The 24,522-nt window shown below is 40.1% G+C and overlaps 1 protein-coding gene across 1 annotated transcript in view; it reads right to left on the bottom strand.

Moving 5' to 3' along the window:
* LOC124805331 (venom carboxylesterase-6-like) overlaps positions 1-24,522 on the bottom strand; it is a 140,096-nt gene that overhangs the window by 106,407 nt on the left and 9,167 nt on the right. Inside the window, exon 2 of the mRNA XM_047265852.1 lies at positions 210-344. Within this exon, the coding sequence (XP_047121808.1) occupies positions 210-344 (135 nt within the window). The remainder of the gene's footprint in view (positions 1-209; positions 345-24,522) is intronic.

The following is a 24,522-nucleotide window of genomic DNA, read 5'->3' as shown; positions in this document are numbered from 1 at the left end:
TAATTCACAAGTGACAAGTGCACGTTTAAGAAGAAGTGCGTCACAGGTGAGCAGTCATAATGCTGCAATAAAATTTTAATGTTTGACAGTGTTCGGTCACTGTATAAAAGGCTGATTCAGTCATTATACTAATAATAAAAGCATTTCGAACTCCTAGTGAAGCTGTTTAAGTAACCCCTGAATAAAACAACTGAAAATGCTAGACTTACCCGAAAACGGAGGTCTCCAAGAGGCGGCTGAGCATACGGGATGCCGACGAACCTGTTGTAGAGCGTGCCGTTGATGGAGGAGGCCACCACGCCCCTGAGGGTACCCGTCTCCACCGTTACAATCACATCGTCCCCCTGCAAAAACGTCTTACTTTAGTACACGTAAACATGCGTTTGTTGCAGTTGCCTCGCTGCCGTACTGTATAGTACTGTCCGCCAGGTTAGATGAGTGGCAGCGTGTCTGCCTACGATGCAGTGGATCCGGGTTCGGTTCCCGGCCTGGTGGGAGATTTTCACCTCTCGTGGACTGGGTGTTGTCCTCATCATCATCTCTCCATCACCGCAGCCTAAGTCGCCGAGTGCGACGTCACCTCAAATAAGTCTTGCAACGCGGCGGCCGAACTTCCCCGGAGGGTCCTCCCGCCCAACAATGCCACACGATCATTTCATTTCTACATTTCTATAGCACTCTCTCTACTAAAGAGCGCAAATTCCAAATAGTCCTCTACAGACTACTGGTCGACACACAGCCTACTCCAAGTTAATATTAAGAATGCGTAGAAGAAACTTCTGAAGAGGAAAAACGGTCTAATTGGGTAAAAACCTTAAAAAAGTTTGAAGAAGTGCTGTGATTTTCGTTAAGAGTTCAGGAGGATGAGGGCTTGTAAGTGTATCGCTGACCAGGTGAGTCAGACAACAGGAAGGCGAAACGTGGACAACAACAGGTGGGTTACGTGACGATCGATGGCGCGCTCCACATCCAAGTGACGGCACGGTGTGCAGTAACCGTGCCCCGATTACATCAGCTGGGAGCGCCGGCCCTTGTCGGAGCAATCTATCGTCCTATAGGCATCATCGGAGGGGGAGCAGGCCAGTCCCTTCATAGTCGGAAGCAGCTGTTCTCCCGGCTACTGAAGCTAGCCACCGTCTCCTCCGGTGTATACGAAGAAATGAAAATTCACCCTGAGGGCCATCTAGCAATCGTAACGACTTCTTGTTACTAAAATAAAGGCTTTGTGTTTGCCATCAGGAGTCGTCTGCTTGTCACGCCCTCCATCAACCTGTCAGAGAACACTCGATCCCAACAGTCGTGATATCCTCCACCTCCTTTTACATCGGTGTTAGAAGTTTACAACGTTTCATTACAATGCACACTGTCAAATAATGCTATTCATGCCGCTGGGAGCCAATGTACTGAATTGCCAACCACATACAGTCCTATCTCTTCTGCCTATCTCCATCCATGTGGAGGGATTGGGTTCGGCTCTTGCTGATTGGTGACAACTCAGTCTTCTGACTGGCTAGATGCGGCCTGCCAGAAATTCCTTTACTGTGCCAACCTCTTCATCTCAGGGTACCCCTTGCAACCCACGACCTCAATTACTTGTTGGGTACATTCCAATCTATGTCTTCCTCTACAGTTTTTGCCCTCTACGGCTCCCTCTAGAACCCGAAAGTTATTCCGTGACGTCTTGACGGATGTCCTATCATCCTCTTCTTTCTTCTTGTAAGTGTTTCCCATATGTTCCTTTCCTCGCCGATCCCGAAAGTTATTCCGTGACGTCTTGACAGATGTCCTATCATCCACTTCCTTCTTCTTGTAAGTGTTTGCCATATGTTCCTTTCCTCGCCGATTCTCTGGAGAACGTCCTCATTGATTACCTTACCAGTCCACCTAATTTTCAAAATTCTTCTGTAACACGACATCTCAAATGCTTCAATTTCTCTTCTTTTTCCCACAGTCCATGTTTCCCTACCATACAATGCTGCGCTCCAGACCTACATTGTCAGAAACTTCTTTCTGAAATTATATCCTCTCTTTGCCAGGGCTCGTCTGCTTTCGATGTCCTCCTTGCTATTTTGCTGGTTAGATTGCTGAATTATTAACTTCATCTACTTCGTGATCTCCAGTCCTGATGTTAAGATACTTGTTGATCTCATTTCTGCTGCTTCTCAAATACTTTCGTCTTTCTTAGATTTATTCTCAATCCATATTCCGTACTCATTACTCTAATCATTCCATTCAGCAGGTCCTGTGAGTCTTCATCACTTTCACTTAGGATAACAATGTCATCAGCGAAGCTAATCACTGACATCTTCTCACCTTGATTTTTTTTTTAATTCCACTCTTGAACCTTTCTTTCATTTCAGTAATTGCTTCTTCGAAGTACAGATTGAACAGTAGCGGCGAAAGACTACATCTCCGTCTTACATCATTTGCAATCCGAGTACTTCGTTCTTCGTATCCCACTCTTATTGGGCCTTCTTGGTTCTTGTACAAATTGTGTATTACCCGTCTTTCGCTATAACTTACCCCTAGTTTTCTCAGAATTTCGAGCTCCTTGCACCATTTTGCATAGTCGAACGCTTTTTCCAGATCGACAGATCCTATCAACGAGCCTTGATTTTTCTTAAATCTTGCATCCATTATTAGCCGCAAGGTGAGAACTCCCTCTCTGGTTGCTCTACCTTTCCCAAAGCCAAACTGATCGTCACCTGATACATCCTCAATTTTCTTCTCCATTCTTCTTTATATAATTCTTGTCAGCGACTTGGATGCATCAACTGTTACGCTGACTGTTCGGTAATTCTCGCATTTGTCGGCCCTAGCAATCATCGGAATTGTGTGAATGATAATTTTTTTCCAAAAGTAAGAAGGTATATCACCAGACTCATGCATCCTACACACCAACGTTAATAGTCACCATGTCCCCCAGAGATTTTAGAAATTCTGATGGAGTGTTGTCTATCCCTTCTACCTAATTCGACGTTACGTTTTTCAAAGTTCTCTTGTATTCTGATTCTAATACTGGATCCCTTCTCTCTTCTATAACGAATGTTATTTCTTTTGTAACTTCGTCAGACAAGTTTTCCCCCTCATAGAGCTCTTCAATGTACTCTCGTCTGCATTTAGCAGTGAAATTCCGATTGTACTCTTAATTTTACCACCTTGCCTTTAATTTCACCAAGGTTCTTTTTACTTTTCTATATGCTGATTCAGCTCTTCCAACAATCATTTTTATTTCTTCACATTTTTCCTGCAGCTATTTTGCCTTAGCTTTCCTTCACTTTCCATTTACTTCACTCCTAAATGACTTGTATTTCTGTATTCTTGAATTTCTCTGAACATTTTTGTTCTTTCTTCTTTCGTCGATCAACTGAAGTATTTCTTCTGTTACTCATGGGTTTTTCGCGTTTACCTTCTTTGTACCTATGTTTTTCTTTCTAACTTTTATGGTTGCATTTCTTAAGATGTCCACTTCTCTTCAACTGGGGAGCTATTTGAATGAATGGCAGCGGCTCCAAACTCGAAGAAACCGATAACAGCTAGGAGAACAATCTTCTGATTACACGACCTTTCTCACCGTATCCGCCCACCGCCATTGCAAGAGGATGATACGGCCGTCGGTCAGTCTGGATTGGCCCATCTGGACCAGAACGGGGTCTTCGATTCGCCTCCTTATCATCTCTTCTGAAATCGTGTACAATATACACTGATCTGTACTTATGAGAGTCTACTCACTTTTTGCAGAAAACAGAAATCTCTTAATTCTTTTCTAGTGTCATTATGGTCGGTCTTTCTTTCAACGTTCAGCGTGATTCCTCTTGATGAGGTAGCAGTATATGTTAAAATATTTCTGCCACAGGTATTTTCTCACATCTCCTGGAACGAAACTTACTTTCGCTGGATCAACAGATTTTATAAGAGAAACAATGATGTGCCTACGTGAAAAATCATAGAGAAGCAACCTTTTGGGTGAACGAGGTGCAAAACATTTGATAATTCACGCACGTTAATTCTTTTCTTATACGATAACGTCGAAAATAACAGAAGGTGTCCACGTGCAATCTCCCTGACTTCCAAATGCAACTAAAATAACTGTGACACACAGATACTTGTGGCTCGCGGCATCATCAATCAACTCTAAAAGGTTTTTGCTAACTTTTCCTAAAAGATTCATTTTTGGTTTCAGATGTTAAGTATTTACTAGAAATGAATGCACCTCAGGAGAGGAACCAATGCGTGGTGTGGATGCATAAATTTCCGACATGAATTTCAAAGGAAGATTAAGTCTTGATGTACCAAGTTCCTAGCCATTGAGAGTATAAACAAACAGTAAGGTTGTAGCTGAAAACGCATGTCTAATGAAATGGTAGAAGGGATCAGAAAGGCTTTCCAAACAAGTCAAGTGCTTTGTATGTATCGAAACATGTGGTGCGTCTTAGAAATCTATACTGTGAGAAATCCAAAGTCTTCAGTGAGAAAAATTTACGTGTGCAACGATAAGAATGCAGTGGGAATGTATTCACATCTCTTGGACTATGAAAACAAACACTACAAACCGACATTTCACGACAATTAATTAATTAATTAATTTTTTTACAGATTATAATCTGTAAAAAAACGTAACACATGTAATGAAAGCATGAAAACCGTCTGAACATGAATCGTAATGATTCTAAATCAATAACGGTACCTTTAGAACAAAGGAACTAAAAATAAATTTGTGGGTGGTTGCTGTCTCAACACCATCAACATTTGTCTTCAAATAACAGCTACGCTCTCCAACCATGTCATCATATGACAAAATTGCATAAACATTTATGTCACTGTTAAATCATCAATTATGTAAGTTTATTTTCAATTAACGTACTACAGGAAAATGGACGAGAAAGTTGTAAAATGTACTTAAAAATAGAGATAAGTTATGAATACCACGACATTCCGCTTTCTTTTGCGCTGTGCCCGCAAGTATATATTATTACCTTTGTAAATTAAGCTTCAAATCCTGCTACTAGTTGCTGCTCTGGTTTGGAGTCACGTTTTAAACGATACTTACAAAATGTCATTGTTGAGACATCTTCAAAAATTACAATAGAATTAATTAATTATGGGCTACATTTGTACAATTACATTATAATCGACGCGTAGGAGCATTGTAAAGAATAAAATAATTAGAAAAATGACGGAAAGTGTAATACATATCTTTTTTTTTTAAATTTCAGTTTCATCTGATCCAGAGTATTCCAGGATCGAATTTTAGAGGAAAGATATTTTTCTAATAACAAAAGAGTAGTTGTCAAACGATTTGGGGGCGGTCATAGAACATTTGGAAAAGTCTTTGACACAAAAAAGTGGACATACATTTACAAATCCCGTTGATATGAGACCTACCATTTCGATTCTGTTGACAAAGTTAAGAAATATAAGGAAACATCTACGCTACAAGATTATTTTTTCAAGAAGAACGAAAGCTGGTGAAATACAACAGTATATATTCCGATTGATGCTAAACCTGCAAGTGTGACTAAATCCACAGGCCGACCTGCTACAAAATTTGAACCATTATCGGATAGGTTCAAAAGAAGGAGAACTGAGAAAATTCGTACGAAGTTCAGTCCTATCGAATTATCGTTCGCTGCGCAAATGAATCTTCGATCTTCGGAGCACCCAGACGCTGCGAAGATTGTGAAAGACGTCACATTCTCAAGTCCATCCACGGCGAAAAAATACAAGGCAGACTTGCGATTGTCAACATCTAGCACTTCTTTTGGACTTAAAATAGTCAAAAGAATCTTACCAGCATTTGAGAAATGGGGCTAAAGAAAAAGGCTTAAACACACTTTATCCACCGTACTCAGCTGTTTTGGCAGCAATAAAAGCTTGCTGCCCTCCAGACGAAACCCTCACTTTTGCCGAATCAAAAGCTGAGGTAAGGTTGCAAGCTTTGTTAGACTATGCCGCTCAATGTGTTCTACTGCTGAAACAAGACGATATGGTACATATGAGTGATTCAGAAATGTCTAATATGGCATTTATTTGTAAGTGGGGCTTCAACGGAACTTCCGGGCAAAGCATGTATAAAATGAAGTTTTCAGATTCGGGTATTGCAGATGCAAGTTTACTTTTCACTTCGCTTGTTCCACTGAAACTAGCTGGTGTAAGTGAAGAAATGAAAGAAGAAAAGTTCTTATGGATTATAAGCCGTCTTCAGCCCTGTTTTGCAGACCACTCAAGTGCAATGCAAACGTCTTTAAATCAGAAAGCGTATTACTACAAACAGATCGAACAACTACAAGCATTCGAAACAGTCATTCATGGGAAAAACATTTCCATTAAATACAGTTTAAGCAGATGAAGAAATTGAAGACATGTATGATGAAATAAAAGAAATTATTCAGATTGTGAAGGGAGACGAAAATTTAATAGTCATGGGTGACTGGAATTCGAGTGTAGGAAAAGGGAGAGAAGGAAACATAGTAGGTGAATATGGATTGGGGGACAGAAATGAAAGAGGAAGCCGCCTGGTCGAATTTTGCACAGAGCACAACATAATCATAACTAACACTTGGTTTAAGAATCATGAAAGAAGGTTGTATACATGGAAGAACCCTGGAGATACTAAAAGGTATCAGATAGATTATATAATGGTAAGACAGAGATTTAGGAACCAGGTTTTAAATTGTAAGACATTTCCAGGGGCAGATGTGGACTCTGGCCACAATCTATTGGTTATGAGCTGTAGATTAAAACTGAAGAAACTGCAAAAAGGTGGGATTTTAAGGAGATGGGACCTGGATAAACTAAAAGAACAAGAGGTTGTACAGAGATTCAGGGAGAGCATAAGGGAGCAATTGACAGGAATGGGGGAAATAAATACAGTAGAAGAAGAATGGGTAGCTTTGAGGGATGAAGTAGTGAAGGCAGCAGAGGATCAAGTAGGTAAAAAGACGAGGGCTATTAGAAATCCTTGGGTAACAGAAGAAATATTGAATTTAATTGATGAAAGGAGAAAATATAAAAATGCAGTAAGTGAAACAGGCAAAAAGGAATACAAACGTCTCAAAAATGAGATCGACAGGAAGTGCAAAATGGCTAAGCAGGGATGGCTAGAGGACAAATGTAAGGATGTAGAGGCCTATCTCACTAGGGGTAAGATAGATACCGCCTACAGGAAAATTAAAGAGACCTTTGGAGATAAGAGAACGACTTGTATGAATATCAAGAGCTCAGATGGAAACCCAGTTCTAAGCAAAGAAGGGAAAGCAGAAAGGTGGAAGGAGTATATAGAGTGCCTATACAAGGGCGATGTACTTGAGGACAATATTATGGAAATGGAAGAGGATGTAGATGAAGATGAAATGGGAGATATGATACTGCGTGAAGAGTTTGACAGAGCACTGAAAGACCTGAGTCGAAACAAGGCCCCCGGAGTAGACAATATTCCATTGGAACTACTGACGGCCGTGGGAGAGCCAGTCCTGACAAAACTCTACCATCTGGTGAGCAAGATGTATGAAACAGGCGAAATACCCTCAGACTTCAAGAAGAATATAATAATTCCAATCCCAAAGAAAGCAGGTGTTGACAGATGTGAAAATTACCGAACTATCAGCTTAATAAGTCACAGCGGCAAAATACCAACACGAATTCTTTACAGACGAATGGAAAAACTAGTAGAAGCCAACCTCGGGGAAGATCAGTTTGGATTCCGTAGAAACACTGGAACACGTGAGGCAATACTGACCCTACGACTTATCTTAGAAGAAAGATTATGGAAAGGCAAACCTACGTTTCTAGCATTTGTAGACTTAGAGAAAGCTTTTGACAATGTTGACTGGAATACTCTCTTTCAAATCCTAAAGGTGGCAGGGGTAAAATACAGGGAGCGAAAGGCTATTTATAATTTGTACAGAAACCAGATGGCAGTTATAAGAGTCGAGGGACATGAACGGGAAGCAGTGATTGGGAAGGGAGTAAGACAGGGTTGTAGCCTCTCCCCGATGTTGTTCAATCTGTATATTGAACAAGCAGTAAAGGAAACAAAAGAAAAATTCGGAGTAGGTATTAAAATTCATGGAGAAGAAATAAAAACTTTGAGGTTCGCCGATGACATTGTAATTCTGTCAGAGACAGCAAAGGACTTGCAAGAGCAGTTGAATGGAATGGACACTGTCTTGAAAGGAGGATATAAGATGAACATCAACAAAAGCAAAACAAGAATAATGGAATGTAGTCTAATTAAGTCGGGTGATGCTGAGGGAATTAGATTAGGAAATGAGGCACTTAAAGTAGTAAAGGAGTTATGCTATTTGGGGAGCAAAATAACTGATGATGGTCGAAGTAGAGAGGATATAAAATGTAGGCTGGCAATGGCAAGGAAAGCGTTTCTGAAGAAGAGAAATTTGTTAACATCCAGTATTGATTTAAGCGTCAGGAAGTCATTTCTGAAAGTATTCGTATGGAGTGTAGCCATGTATGGAAGTGAAACATGGACGATAAATAGTTTGGACAAGAAGAGAATAGAAGCTTTCGAAATGTGGTGCTACAGAAGAATGCTGAAGATTAGATGGGTAAATCACATAACTAATGAGGAAGTATTGAATAGGATTGGGGAGAAGAGAAGTTTGTGGCACAACTTGACCAGAAGAAGGGATCGGTTGGTAGGACATGTTCTGAGGCATCAAGGGATCACCAATTTAGTATTGGAGGACAGCGTGGAGGGTAAAAATCGTAGAGGGAGACCAAGAGATGAATACACTAAGCAGATTCAGAAGGATGTAGGTTGCAGTAGGTACTGGGAGATGAAAAAGCTTGCACAGGATAGAGTAGCATGGAGAGCTGCATCAAACCAGTCTCAGGACTGAAGACCACAACAACAACAACAACAGTTTAAGCATTACCATTGTAGATGGTAAAGTGTGCAATGCTCCAGATACTACGTGAAAGAACACCCCTGGCGCAACATGCCAAAAGCAATCCATAGATTGTTGATTCACGGTCCATATACACTCCTGGAAATGGAAAAAAGAACACATTGACACCGGTGTGTCAGACCCACCATACTTGCTCCGGACACTGCGAGAGGGCTGTACAAGCAATGATCACACGCACGGCACAGCGGACACACCAGGAACCGCGGTGTTGGCCGTCGAATGGCGCTAGCTGCGCAGTATTTGTGCGCCGCCGCCGTCAGTGTCAGCCAGTTTGCCGTGGCATACGGAGCTCCATCGCAGTTTTTAACACTGGTAGCATGCCGCGACAGCGTGGACGTGAACCGTATGTGCAGTTGACGGACTTTGAGCGAGGGCGTATAGTGGGCATGCGGGAGGCCGGGTGGACGTACCGCCGAATTGCTCAATACGTGGGGCGTGAGGTCTCCACAGTACATCGATGTTGTCGACAGTGGTCGGTGGAAGGTGCACGTGCCCGTCGACCTGGGACCGGACCGCAGCGACGCGCGGATGCACGCCAAGACCGTAGGATCCTACGCAGTGCCGTAGGGGACCGCACCCCCACTTCCCAGCAAATTAGGGACACTGTTGCTCCTGGGGTATCGGCGAGGACCATTCGCAACCGTCTCCATGAAGCTGAGCTACGGTCCCGCACACCGTTAGGCCGTCTTCCGCACACGCCCCAACATCGTGCAGCCCGCCTCCAGTGGTGTCGCGACAGGCGTGAATGGAGGGACGAATGGAGACGTGTCGTCTTCAGCGATGAGAGTCGCTTCTGCCTTGGCGCCAATGATGGTCGTATGCGTGTTTGGTGCCGTGCAGGTGAGCACCACAATCAGGACTGCATACGACCGAGGCACACAGGGCCAACACCCGGCATCATGTTGTGGGGAGCGATCTCCTACACTGGCCGTACACCACTGGTGATCGTCGAGGGAACACTGAATAGTGCACGGTACATCCAAACCGTCATCGAACCCATCGTTCTACCATTCCTAGACCGGCAAGGGAACTTGCTGTTCCAACAGGACAATGCACGTCCGCATGTATCCCGTGCCACCCAACGTGCTCTAGAAGGTGTAAGTCAACTACCCTGGCCAGCAAGATCTCCGGATCTGTCCCCCATTGAGCATGTTTGGGACTGGATGAAGCGTCGTCTCACGCGGTCTGCACGTCCAGCACGAACGCTGGTCCAACTGAGGCACCAGGTGGAAATGGCATGGCAAGCCGTTCCACAGGACTACATCCAGCATCTCTACGATCGTCTCCATGGGAGAATAGCAGCCTGCATTGCTGCGAAAGGTGGATATACACTGTACTAGTGCAGACGTTGTGCATGCTCTGTTGCCTGTGTCTGTGTGCCTGTGGTTCTGTCAGTGTGATCATGTGATGTATCTGACCCCAGGAATGTGTCAATAAAGTTTCCCTTTCCTGGGACAATGAATTCACGGTGTTCTTATTTCAATTTCCAGGAGTGTATTATTTCTTCGGCCATTTTACCCATCGGCAAACTGTCGGAGGATGTTCAGAAATCTATCAATAAGTTGATAGAGCAATATCGCCGTAGTTTTTCTCGAATTTTTTCAAGAGTTGAGACCATGGAAGACGTGATCAGCAGATTATTGGCAACGACCGACACCTACATTACTTCCTTACGCAAATCTTCGCCAAAGAAACTGAAGAGTTTGTCGCCAGAAGCCGTTGCCCTCTAAGTTCCTGTGGCGGAAGATTGTGAAGATTCAGATGCAGATGATGAGGAAACAGTGTTTGAAGATTATGACGATTCAGCTGAAGCAGAAAAAGAAGATGATGAAGATGGAAAAGAATAGGAAGTAGAAAGCTTGTAATTTTAGTTACAAAAAATTTGCAAAATAAATAACTGTAATTGAAATGAAATAATTCTTTGTAATATTTTACACCATCTTCTATCCTCTACTTGGTCCTTTCTTCGAGCTTTCCACTTTTTTTTGGTATATATTTTTAAACATTGACTACAACACTCCCAAAAACCGACTTTTATATAAATATAAATATATAAATCAGTATAAATAAAAAGACATCAGTTTTTGCATGCCATCTTGGATCCAAAATTTTTTTTTAATTTTTGAACTCAGTCTTCATCAGTAACCTCGATAATTCCCTAAACATTACCTTCATATAAATAAAATGACAGTAGTGTGCTTAGAGCCCGCCACCTTTGACCCACCATTTTGTTTTCTTTCACTTTTTGATATTCTTAATCTGAAACTTCGTTAGCCTTACATACTAAGTTTGGTACAAATTCAACAACTCGTTATATTTTGACCAGCTTTTTGGAATTCCGATCCACTGTGTGCCGACACAACGTAACACTGTTCGATTTGCGTCTCACCGACAAGATGACTTTAAGCTCTTCATCAGAACGGGTAAATTTAAAGCATTCCAGAACTCTAGTAATGACATACATCCACAAACTTGGCTTCATAAATTTTCATATTGTTTTCCTTTTACTTGGTCATTAGAGAATAGATTAGAATTTATATGTGACTATTTAGAAAATGAACCAGCTGTAAGGATGCGATCGATTTTCACGACTGTCACATTGAAGAAGATTTTTATCATGTCTTCCTTTCTGCATAATGGTCTAAGGCTACACAAGACCGAGTAAAACACAGTATTATAATGATGAAGCATTTAGAACAGTCTGAATTTTCCAGCCCTCTTAAATATTTTGAAGATATGTTACACAAGAATCAGTATTTGTCAAACCCGTACAGCCTCTTGCAATTATTCGCATTTGCTTAATTAAATTGCCTGAACAATTAAGATATATTATTTTGGTTGAACGTTGTAAAGATGATATCGAAGCTTTTCAGGGCTTTTGCAAGAACTGGAAATCGACACAGAGAATTTCACGATGCGAAAGCAGGAAAACAACAACAATTACAGGTCACATACATCACAATTTCGTGACGACAGAAACAATAACCATACATGACAGGTCTATCGTTATAACGCAAATCGTGAACAAACCAGACACTACCCATATGGCAACCATTGACAGAACATTAATAATTGAAGTGACAGATCACATTTCCATGGTAATGATTATGACAGAGACAACCGTAGAAATAGACTACATGGGAACCAGAATAATTATTATCAAGGGAGGCAAAATGACATCAGACGCAACAGTCCATCTCGTTATTACGCTTCTGGAAGAAATTCTCCACCACTTAATCAACATGAAAGAAACTACAGAAATTACCGACAAGATGACAGACGATATAATCATGCCAACAGACCTGAATTTAATCAGAACTGGTATGATTCAGATAGGACAGGGCCCTCTTGACAAGCTGAAATTGTTGAAATTAGACCTCCAAATGCCAGCAACGATGCGTGACAACAAAGAGATAATAGGGCAATGACTCGCACTGCAGGCGGCTACAAAACATACTTATGAGGCTGACAATGTAGCTACCATGACTATCAATTATGTGAAAATGAAAGTGATTAGGTACATTTTACTCCAGGTACATGACATGAAACAGAACAATACTGCATATCCTGTAATTCAAATCACAACACAAAAAAAGGCTCTAGGCACTATGGGACTTAACATCTGAGGTCATCAGTCTCCTAGACTTACAACTACTTAAAACTAACTAACCTAAGGACATCGCACACATCCATGCCTGAGGCAGAATTCGAACTTGCGACCGTAGTGCGGTTCCTGACTGAAGCTCCTAGAACCGCTCGGCCACAGCGGCCAGCACTTCACAACAAATGACATAAAATTTACGGCAGTACTTGACTCTGGCAGTCCTGTTTCGGTAATTAGTGAAACAGCTTTCAGTAAATGCAACAAATCGAACTGTTGCCCCACACTTCCTTCATGTAAAATTAAATTACAAGTAGCAGCTATTGGAAAAGTGTAGATATACACCAACAAACTATGAATTCTTTTGTCAGAGCCACAGATGTATTTTGATTTTTTTTTATTATTCCATTATTGTTGATGGAGATTGTATTAGTTGCAGATATTTTGAATGAGTGTAAAGCAATTTTAAACTTTCACGGTGTTGAAATAAGTTTAGACAAAGAAGGTAGGCCAATAGCTTTGAAATTTGAAGATCAGCTTTCAAACCATGACAAGGAAATCAATCGGCTTTACCTTTTGTCAGCTCACAATCTGCAACTTTCGGCGAAATTTGAGACTAATAATCACTTTTCAAGTACTGACAGGGATGATATTGATGATGTATTAGATACTAATGTTTTAAGTGTGAAAAAGATTAAAACATTTGAGAACTGTAATGACACTGACAGGCAAGAACTCTTTGACATCTTACAATCACATTCCACAGTTTTTCCTCACAAAACAGGAACAATTAAAGGATTTCAGAACAAATTTCGAGTTCGTGAGCACACAAAATTTTGCGTCAGACCATACGTAATTCCAGCACATTATAGGGACCGTGTTAGAACAGAAATACATTCTGTGCTTGACTGCTACGGTCGCAGTTTCGAATCCTGCCTAGGTCATGGATGTGTGTGATGTCCTTAGATTAGTAAGGTTTACGTAGTTCGAAGTTCTAGGGAACTAATGACCTCAGATGTTAACTCCATTGTGCTCAGAGCCATTTGAACCATTTTTGAGAGACGGAGCACAAGCTGGGATTAGGGAAGAATTGGGAAGGAAATCGGCTATGCCCTTTCAAAGGAACCACTCCAGCATTTGCTTGAAACGATTTAGGGAAATTACAGAAAATCTAAATCAGGATGGCCGTAGACGGGTTTGAGCCATCATCCTCCCGAATGCGAGTCCAGTGTGCTAACCACTGCGCCACCCCGCTAGTTACACCTAGATCTGTCCTAGGATTTCTGTATTAACACGAATTCTTCTAAAGTTAGTCTTGGTGCCTTTATTTCAAGACGTCAGAGAAAATGTCATTACTCTTCAGAAAACCATCGCTTTTGCTAGCCGTGTGCTAACAAAATCTGAGAAAAATTATTCCGTCACTGAATTGGAAGCTTCAGCTATCGTTTGGGCATTTGACAAATTTCGTTTCTTTCTTTCTGGCAAACATGTAAAAGTTTATAGTGATCATCAAGCACGGAAATTTTTATGTCTTCGAAATTAAATCATGACAGTTTGAAACGTTGGGCATTATTTCTGCAAGAATTCCGCTTCACAATAGTTTACATTCCTGGCATGGAAAAAATTGTTGCAAACGCACATTTACGGGTATGGGTCGGTCTTGAGAAAAGCAACACAGATGCCAACCTTGAGAAAAATTTCAGTATTCTTTACATTCAAAAAGTTGCTCTTGAAAACTTCGACACTGCATCTGTAATGGACAGTGCTCATGAGCAAGACAAGGATCCGATTTGATGATGATAATGATGATTTATGGTGGAGGGCGCTAAACAGCTACGTCGTCAGCGGCCTTGCATTAATGTCATACCAAAGAAGATTTTCACAATCTATGGAAGAAGGTCGATAAACAGGAAAACTACTTTTGGTCCCTCTGTAGGAAACATAAAGCAACCCCAAGAAGGTGAGGTTAAAAAAAGCTCATAATAAAATCCCAGAGAGACACAGTGGGATAACTAAATAAAATCACGGATAAAATACGTCTAAGGATGCTATTACAAAAGGGACAAATAACCGTGGCTGGATGACGACTTAGAAATGATACGTGACCCAGTCACTCTGTGACACATTAAGAGCTCACACCCGGTATTTTGGGAAGAATTCCGGACACAACACAAAATTTTAAGACACGAACAACACTCGCCTCGTTATCAGTTAAAATAGAAGGGAGATCCTCTGGGAGACCCATTTCAACCCTCAGGTCGTCATATAAAACACAGTTAAAAGATGTACTGTGTCCCACATCTCTGACATACTGGGGGCTTCTCCCGACGAAAGAGGAAGCCATGTGTCAATGGACAATGTCCCACTCTAAGCCGAGTACTTCTTCACACCGTCGCGAGCGGAAGGAGGTGATTCATGGTCGCACAGAAGTCTTGATGAAACGCAGTTTATCATTCCTCACTGCCAGCCTCTGAGACTCCCACCAACATAAGGCCTTCCTGGTCACAAATGAAGTGATAGCCCGCAGGAGGAGGGAAGGAGCAAGCCTCCTTAGCAGCAGCATCAGCGAGTTCGTTTCCCGTGATGCCTATGTGCCCTGGAACCCAGCAAAAATTTATTTGCTTATTTTGCCTGTGCAAGAGAAAGAGAGCGTCCTGTACCTGTTGCACCATCCGATCTGCTGGGTACAGCCGTCCAGCAGCGAGAAGGGCACTTCGAGAATCAGAGTAGATGATTAACTTTTTGTCACGACGTCTTCTCATCAAGAAAGCCATCGAGATGATTATTGAAGAAGGCTAAATGGATGCTTTACAGGCAGTTATCTGTTTTCGAGCAATGTGACAGCGTCCAGGACTGGTTGGATCACATTGCAGCTGTGATTCACAATCCATCCCAAAGACTGTGATAGCGCCTAGGAGGCGACCTGTCCCTTGGTGGAACGACGACTGTCGTTTTGCAATGAGACATAGGAGGGCAGCTATGCGCAGATTCAATCGATGCCCAGCAGATGAGAATCTTGCAAACTTTCGAATGGCGCGTGCAAAGACGAGGACAATAATTGGGGAGAGTAATCAGAGGTCTTGGCAAGGGTTCCAGAACTCTATCAATAAGTCCACAGCCGCAAGTAAAGCATGGGAAGCCATCAGGATGATCTCAAGGCACAACTCTCGACCGCCAATAGTAGCTGTACGAATACAGGAGTCTCTTGTAACATCGATGAGGGATATAGCTCAGACAATGGCTGAATCATATAAATCCATTACGGCGGATTCCATCCAGGATCCCACCGATATCGAGAGGCCTAGGAGAAGGCTGATCTTGATTTCCATTCCACCAACATGGAAGAATACAACCAGCTTTTCTCTCTGTGGGAGCTGGATTCTGCATTGTCAGATGCTTGTGATACAATCCCTGGAAACGACCTGACAACCTACAGCATGTTGTAACAGTTAGACCGACGGTCGAAGGAAGTCCTCCTGCGTCTCTTCAATAAAATTTCAATAACTGGCGATCCGATTTGGAAAGATATTAAAAGTAAATGGCATGAAAGGCACACACGCAGACTCGTCATTATTATCTGGTTAGAAATAACATACTCTTCAAACGTTGTACTGTTGATGACAAACTATGGGCACTTTGTATTCCTGACGATTTTGTTGATAAGCTCATTTGGTACAATCATTTCAGCTATGCATATTTCGGTCCACGAAAATGTTATCATATACTTCGGACGATTTGTTATTTAAACAACATGAAAAAGAGAAGGGGGGAGTTCTGTCTATTTTCAAACTTTGTTGAAAACTAAACCGTCTACCATCTCACATCGTGCTTCATTGTTTCCTATTATTCCTACTTGGTTAAAAGAATTAGCTGCAGTTGATCTCCTGGGACCCCTTGTTAAAACAGTGAATGGATTTTCGTACCTTTTCGTCACTGTTAAACTTACTTCAAAATTTGTTTCTTTCACACCGTTACGTAAAGTCACTGGACGTTCTATATCCAATGCCTTTGTTAAAAGTTTCTTAAATTAAGTCGAAAACGTTGGCAAGGTCATTTCAGATAACGAACTACAATTCATATCTGCTAGTTGGTCACGCATGCTTCGGAATCGTAAAATAAAATTTTTTTTTTTTTTAATATATCACTGTACTTTCCACATTGTAACCCATCTGAACGCATTATGAAAGAAATTAATAAGCTTTGCAGACTTTGTCACAGGAAGCATCAATATTTGAACAGATACTTACACTTATTTCAAAATGTACTGAATGAAATGCTCTACCATCTATTCTTGTACTGAAGAATGAGGAACCACAGAATAGAATCAGAGAGCTTGTACCTTTTCAGTGTACACATAAACTTCGACATATCAAAAGCAAAGATGATTTAAAAGCAGCCTTAGTGAAAGAGTGAAATAACTGAACACTTGCGTACACAAAAAAATTGGTTGAATCTATGCATCGACATTCGGAAGCTGTGATCGAAGCAGAAGTGGCAATACAAAAAATTAGATTGAGCCTGAAAGTGAAGAACATCACAGTGCATTGTTTCATTTTTATGCTCAAGATGTCAGTATATGGAATTATTATTAATTATATAGTGTATATGTTGTTTTTCAGTTACTAACACGTCTGTTTATGTCACAGAAAGTGAATGCATAACATTTTCTTGATTGATTTTGACTTCAAGTGTTATTTTTAGTGTGTATGTAGACTATGGTGTCCCACTGTATATTTTCGGAACCATTGTGATACTGTGGTAGATGATACTACTGAAACGAGCAGAGAGCATTTATTTTAGACATTTCGAGATTACTGAAGGAAGCTACGACAATTTTGAGATTTGATTGATATGTTGCGATGCTATTATTTCGACGACAGTGTGTATTATGACGTCGAGATATGGTTATGATCAATATGAAAAGTAGTATATATGCGAAATTTTTGGACACTGTCATTGATGAGATTTCGTTTATACACACTTCTCCTGTAATTTTTCAACATGTGATTTTTTTTTTGTTTGTATGAAACTGTCACTGCTGTCGTAAATATTTTGGTAAAGAGTGTATGTAACCTTGACGTAATGCTCTGCTGTGCTGGCCTGTGCACTAGTCGCCTTGAAATATACCCGTTGTTGTGTTGCTTTCCAACTTTATTGTTGCCACTTCAGGCGCTTTGAAGTTCGCCGCACTCCCGCAAGTGCTCGTATAACTGTAGAAAAAAAGGCCATTGACCTCGCTATTGATATTTCTTTGCAGAAAACACCACAAATACGGTGTACACTACTACATATAAACATATGATTACACTTTGGAGTTTGAACCTTGTGCTCCTTACTGAACTGCTTATGAATTGATGAAAAATATTCTTATGTTTACACGAAAAATATTCTTATGTTTACACACCTGATCATGACGTCTCTCTACGAATGTTGAGATTATGAAATGCCACGTGGCTATTGAATGATGTTTTCATGCTTCGCTTTGCACAGAATTGCTTATTTTATTTGATATCTGGTTTCTAGCTGCGTGCGGCATTGGATTTATAAAATAAAATTTAATACATATGCTAATGTGAACACTTTCTGTCAACAGTTCCATTAAATAATAATTTTGTGATCCACATTCTTACAAAAGATCACTTGGAAAAGAAAGAACAATAAGAAGGAGAAGGGACTAGTAACAGGAAATGCAAACATAACTTTTTATTTTTTTTATTTTTTGCTACAATAAGTTGTTGTGGGGCACGACTTCAGTGTTAAGATGTGACATAGAATCATTGTATTTCACATGGGAAATAATATAGATCTCGTTCCTTGTGCTGGCACTTTGCATAGTTTTGATCATCACGGATGCACACATGCTATTGTAGGCTTACACGTATATTTCCCTTATCTGCATTGCTGTCTTTACTGTAAGATTTGTTCTGTTTGTACTTTGTCATGTTTAGTTATAAGTTATTGCATCTGCTGCTGCTATTTTTCAGGCGATGTCCTACTGAATTTTACTTTGTATTACTGTGCTAAACCAGTTTTACCACTGATATATTTTTCTTGTTTGTTGCATATTGCCTTGTATTATCTGTAATGTTCCATTTGCTTTGCTAATTTAGTTATACTACTGCTTGCTTTGCCAATCTGCATTTTTGTTGCTGTTGTTTGTGTTAATTTTTTTGTGCTGCTGCATTGCCTCATTCTCTAGTTTATGTATCTGCACTCAGTAGATTTAAGTTAGCTTAAGAGAGGGCATGCTATATAAGAAAGTGAGTTGTGATAGGTTGGGCAGAAATGCATTGCGAAGCTAAAAGGAAAAGGTCTGGCCAAAGAGTTTGTATAATGAGGAACATTTATTTTGAAAGTGGAGATGAACAGATATAATTAGGGTATAGTGACAACAGGTTTAGATAGGATTTTCTTGGAAATGAATGATGGGGTAAGAAAAATATGGATGTATAAGCACTGATTGAAAGTATAAATACAGATAGAATGCTTAGATATGAATTTTTTGTGGAAACAGATGTTGAAGTAAGAGAGGTCTGCGAGAATTAAATGAAGTTTTGGTTCAAAATTAAGTAGTTTTGGTTGAAAATAAAGGAGATATCAGCATGAAAGATATTTTTTGAAACGAGGAAAATGAAACAGAGGTGTAAAATGCCCACCACAAATACTGCAGCATCAAATGTTACACTTACACATACGCTTTGACACATTTACACTTGAAAATTGATCCTGTCCTCTCCTTTGTGTTATTCCAATATGTTTATGTGTACCCTTGTGTCTCTATGTTCTTCCTATCTCTTTCTGTTTACCTGATAAGATAAATGTGGTAGAACTTTTATCCCTTCTAAAACTAAGGTACATTCACTATGATGAGGAATAGAATACTGTCACCCTCACACCTAACCTCTGTTTTTGTACCATGTTCTTCACTTTGAGAAGATATTCAGACGTTATTTATTCTGTTATGTTATCCCATTTTTCATTTATTTAATTATAATTCCTCTAATAGTAATATATATGCTTATTTTTATTCTTTTTGTAAAGCCTGTATTACTACAAATGTTATAGTAAAAACATGATAATACAAATAATGATGTTTTCTTTACGTTTGTAATTGTATTCTTATGCTTTAAAATTGTAATTGTATAGACATCAGTACTTCATGCTAGGTAAATAGTAGGAATTCTTTTTACTTCACACATTTGTCTGTTGGTCATACTAAATGTATCAAATCTCAGAGGTTATATGGCTGTGTTACTGATTGCACGTGTGTTGATAATATAGCAAGGTACTGATTAAAATCATTGGTAGTTGTAAGGATATTACAAAAAAATTATTAGTGAGTGCACAAGTGGTGGCTCAGGGACTTGTAATACACATCAATACTGATTACACAATGGTGGCTCAGGGACTTGCTATATTATCCTCAAGACTCTTCAATTGTGAATGTGCACCTGCACTGTCGCAACGGATGGCTGCTGGCCATCTCTACAAGGGCTACAGTGGATGTGAACTTTTGGGTACCCACTACTATCACAATCTCTACTAAGACGGCAGTGGGTCTGCTCTGTGGTGAACCACCAACGCTACCAATATTCTTCAAGATTTCGATTGATACTGCTGTGGGTCTGCTCTGTTGTGGCCCATTACACAGGAATGCGACATAAAAATTGTTTCAGATTTATTAAGTTATTTTTATAATGTTTTCAACGCTGATTTCAGGAAAAATAGTGAAAATTCCATCACGTACAGTTATTTCACAAACTGCTTGTCTAGTTTTAGCTTTTTTCGATATTTCAGCACTCTATTGAGTTTGAATTTTGGTTTTTAGAATCTCCATCTACTGTTATTTAGCCGTTTTTATACTAAATATACGTAAAATAAAGAGTATTTAGGAGAAACCAGCAGTATTTTCATGTCAGTGCCTGTCTGTCGCGCTGCCTCTTCCCCCGCCATCACCAAGCAGTGAGCTTCTGCCATTGTCCTTCAGTTCACAGTACCTCTTCACTCTGTACTGTTCACGTGTTGTTGTTACTATTGCTTTAAACTAGTGACTCTTTTCTTGTGTTGTGAAGTTGCTTTATGGGCAATGGACAATGGCTACCAGAGGATGTATAAAGTCGCCAGATTGCTTCTGCTACATTTTTGGTATCTATACCGTTAAAAAGCAACAAAGAAACATTTTCGATTTTGTTGAAAAAACATTTTTCGCCTATTTTGGTATAAAGTTAGAAAATCAAGATAAGCCTTGGGCTCCACGCAAAGTTTGTTCAGTGTGTGTTGAAGAACTGAGGCAATGGTTTCAACGTAAAAAGCGATCCTCACATTTTGGAATACCAATTGTTTGAAGGGAGCCCAAAAATCATAGTGATGACTGCTATTTTTGTTCTTGTAACGTACGAGATTTCAGTTTGAAAAACAAAAAGGATATTTCTTACCCTAACATTCAATCAGCCATTCACCCTGTTCCTCATGGACCTGAAATACCAATACCCTCTCCTCCAGATTCTTTGGACGGTATAGATGATCACGAGCCATTAGTTCAGCAAGGTGATAGTGAAGAAGACAGAGGTTGCTATGATCCTGGCACAACCAATCGCATTCCATTCTCACAATCTGCACTGAACGATTTAGTTAGAGACCTAGGCCTTTGTAAAGAATCGGCAGACGTCTTAGGATCTAGATGGAAAGATGAACATAAGTTGGCTCTGGGTACATCCTTTTCTTGGTATCGATCGAGGGAAAACGAGTTTGTATCTTTCTTCCTCAAGAAGGTGACCTGGTGTTTTGCAGTGATGTTCCTGGACTTATGGCACGTTTCTAAATAGAATATGCTCCTGATGAGTGTAGACTCTTAACTGATCCTTCAAAAGGAACCCTTAAAGCAGTAATTCTACACAATGGCAATAAGTATGCTTCTATACCAGTTTGGCACTCGCTTCACTTAAAAGAATGTTACGAAAATCCTGAACTGCTTTTAAGCAAACTCTGCTTTACTGACCACAAATGGACACTATGTGGTAATTTAAAAGTGATTTCAATGCTGCTTGGTAAACAAAGTAGCTATACAAAGTTCCCTTGCTTTCTCTGTGAATGGGACAGTAGAGACAGAAAGCAACACTACATAAAAAAAGCTTGGTCCTTGAGGAAAACCTTACAGGTAGGGGTTAAAAATGTTGAGAGGAAAAGCCTTGTGGATCCGAAAAAGGTGTTACTTCCACCACTTCATATTAAGTTGGGGCTGATAAAACAATTTGTTAAGGCATTTCCAAAAGAAGGGGAATGTTTAAGACATCTTTGTGGAGAGTTTCTTGGCTTGCCAGAGGCAAAGCTAAATGGAGCAATCTTTGTCGGACTAGACATTAGAAAACTAATGAAAGGTCGCAACTATGTGGACAAAATGGAAACAGAAGAAAAGGCAGCATGGATATCTTTTAAATTAGTTGTTACCGGTTTCGTAGGAAACAAAAGAGATCCAAACTACAAGACATTCGTCGCAGACGTGCTCGACAACTTTAAGAAGGTGGTCTGTAACATGAGCATTAAGTTCATTTTCTCCACTCACATGTTGACTACTTCCCTGCAAACCTTGGTGATGTAAGTGAAGAGCAGGGCGAAAGATTCCACCAAGACATCAAAGAAATGGAAAGAAGATATCAAGGAAGATGGAACGTCAACATGATAGCGGACTTCTGCCGGATGATAAAAAGAGATGATCCTCAACGAGTTCACAGCAGGAAAAGCAATACAAGAAGCTTCGACTGAAAGCGAAAGCGTTATTATAAGGACTTATGAGCTTAAAGAGAAATGGAAGAGTACTAGAAATTTAGTATAGAACATGATTTATAAATAAAATAAAATTTTATAACGTTGGAAAAAATGTGATAAATTGCTTAAATTTTGTTATTATACCCAAAGATACTCCTTTTCTGTGATAAAACCTGACGTGATACAAAAAAAAATGGATTGCAGTTTTTAAATCAGCGCTGCAAAGTACATAAAAGTCAGTTATCAAATTTCAAACATCATTCAAAAAATATTTTTTTGCAGACCTGTGTTACAAATCTTACGATACCAATGAAATCTTCATGTCAAGAGTCAGCACTACCTTTCTGTGGGGAGGACAATACTACTTCCTCAAGACTGTCCACTAGTTACTTGTGTATTTTCGTATAGTGCTCAGCTTTTGTGCGTAAAACTGGCGTAGACTTCTCTTCTGATGAATTATTAGGACTGTCTTTAGGGACTGTGAGGAGATTTTTTTCTTTATTGACCAACAGCATATTATTTAACCTTTGTGTGCATTTGCTCTATTTTATATTGTTAATATAAAAAATTTTAACAACTTATTCTTGGCGACAGCGCAATACACTTTGATTTTTAGAGGGGCGAAGGGGGGCTATGTAAGTGGCCTGTTTATATGTTGGCAGCGCTATAGACACCACCGAAACACGCTGACACCACTCTGAGCCCTCGACAAGAGATTATGTGGTTGGATGGACTAGCAATTAGCGAGTACATACAGAAGTGTATGGACATGTTTTTCTTAATAGAGATTCTGTGTTGGTAGGACACGCAAAGTAGAGTGAGATGAAATTTCTTATACAAAAAGATGCAAGGAAAGGTATGATAATGGATGCATGGTTGATAATGTTTACGTAGTGGAATTATTGACAACTATATAATTTTTGGAACTGGATGTCACATGAATAAGGTAAAATTTTCTAAATACATTGTTTACTCTTCAACAAAATCTTTCTTTTGCTAACCGTGTGCCTCCTAGTAGCTAAAGTCTATACTAGTCAGAATCCTTTTATTTAGCTGGCTTTTGTTGCTACTTGCTGCAATTCCTGTAGTTCGTGTTATGAAGACTTTATGTGTTACTTATGAAAAAGAAAGGGCTTTCCACTATCGGGATCCGTGATGGAAATGAGTTTAGGCAATTAACACGGCTGGAGGTAGTTTCATATATCTTTAATTTAATGTTTTTTGGATTTGAATTATTGTTAGGATTTCTTGCAATTCAGGGCTATTCTTCTGCATTAATTAATGGAAGTCACGTTGTCACGGTATAGCAGTCAGACTGCGTTGGGCTTGTATATTTTGGGTGATAAATGAATAGATTGTGAGTTGTCTTTGTTAGGGAAAATTCTGTTGGGCTGTGTCTGATAAAAAGTAATTAAAGACTTAGTTTCAAAATGGATAAATGAGCGAGAGTATACCGTAACTGACACTTTCTTTAGTGCGGACCTGGTGTTGGACTGATGTTGTGCAACATCATTCTATTTGGAATCTTCTCGTAGATTACGTCAACCTAAGAGGATATGACATCTGAATGTAAGAATTTCTTATGAACATTTCTCCAAATTCTGCTCCAGTCTGTCCATGGCTAACTCCTGTAAAGTGGGTGTACTGATGGACGCCGAAATACTTGCTAGTACAAAAAAGCTGTAGAACGGTGGAGGTGTTCCTCTCAAAATGTTACTTGCTAATAATGAAATACGACTGCCATAACGTTGCGGGGATTCTGTTTCAGGCATGAATAACGACGGATACGAGTCGAATGGCATAGAGGCGTTGAACAAAAATTTAGTTACAAAATTCCATTAAATGATAGGAATTGAAATTCTCGAGTAAACTATATTGTAATACATTAGAGTACTGCGCAGACCCAAGGGGCATTTGTAAATGGATGTGGCTGTCACTGTAAAGGTTAATGTCAGACGACCAGACTGCCCAAGCAGCGGCTGCCTTAAAAATACCTCGGTCAGTGCACCCGTAAGATTATCCAAAAGGATAGCATTTTCTTCATCCATTGTTTATGTGACGTATGCTTGGGTTTGGCTGAGATGCACAAACCGAGCTGCGTACAGAGCATGACATGTGGGAACTACCTGTAGCAGGGGCGATTTTTGCCAGTTAACGATGGCGCCGCTATTCTCTTCATGACCCTGTATGAGCTGTTCCGTAAGACGCAGATCTACTTTGCCAGCAAGG

The sequence above is a fragment of the Schistocerca piceifrons genome, chromosome 7, assembly GCF_021461385.2.
Source record: "Schistocerca piceifrons isolate TAMUIC-IGC-003096 chromosome 7, iqSchPice1.1, whole genome shotgun sequence".
NCBI classification, from domain to species: Eukaryota; Metazoa; Arthropoda; class Insecta; order Orthoptera; family Acrididae; genus Schistocerca; species Schistocerca piceifrons.
The sequence above is the reverse complement of the archived record's forward strand: the minus strand, read 5'-3'. Positions and strand labels throughout refer to the sequence as shown.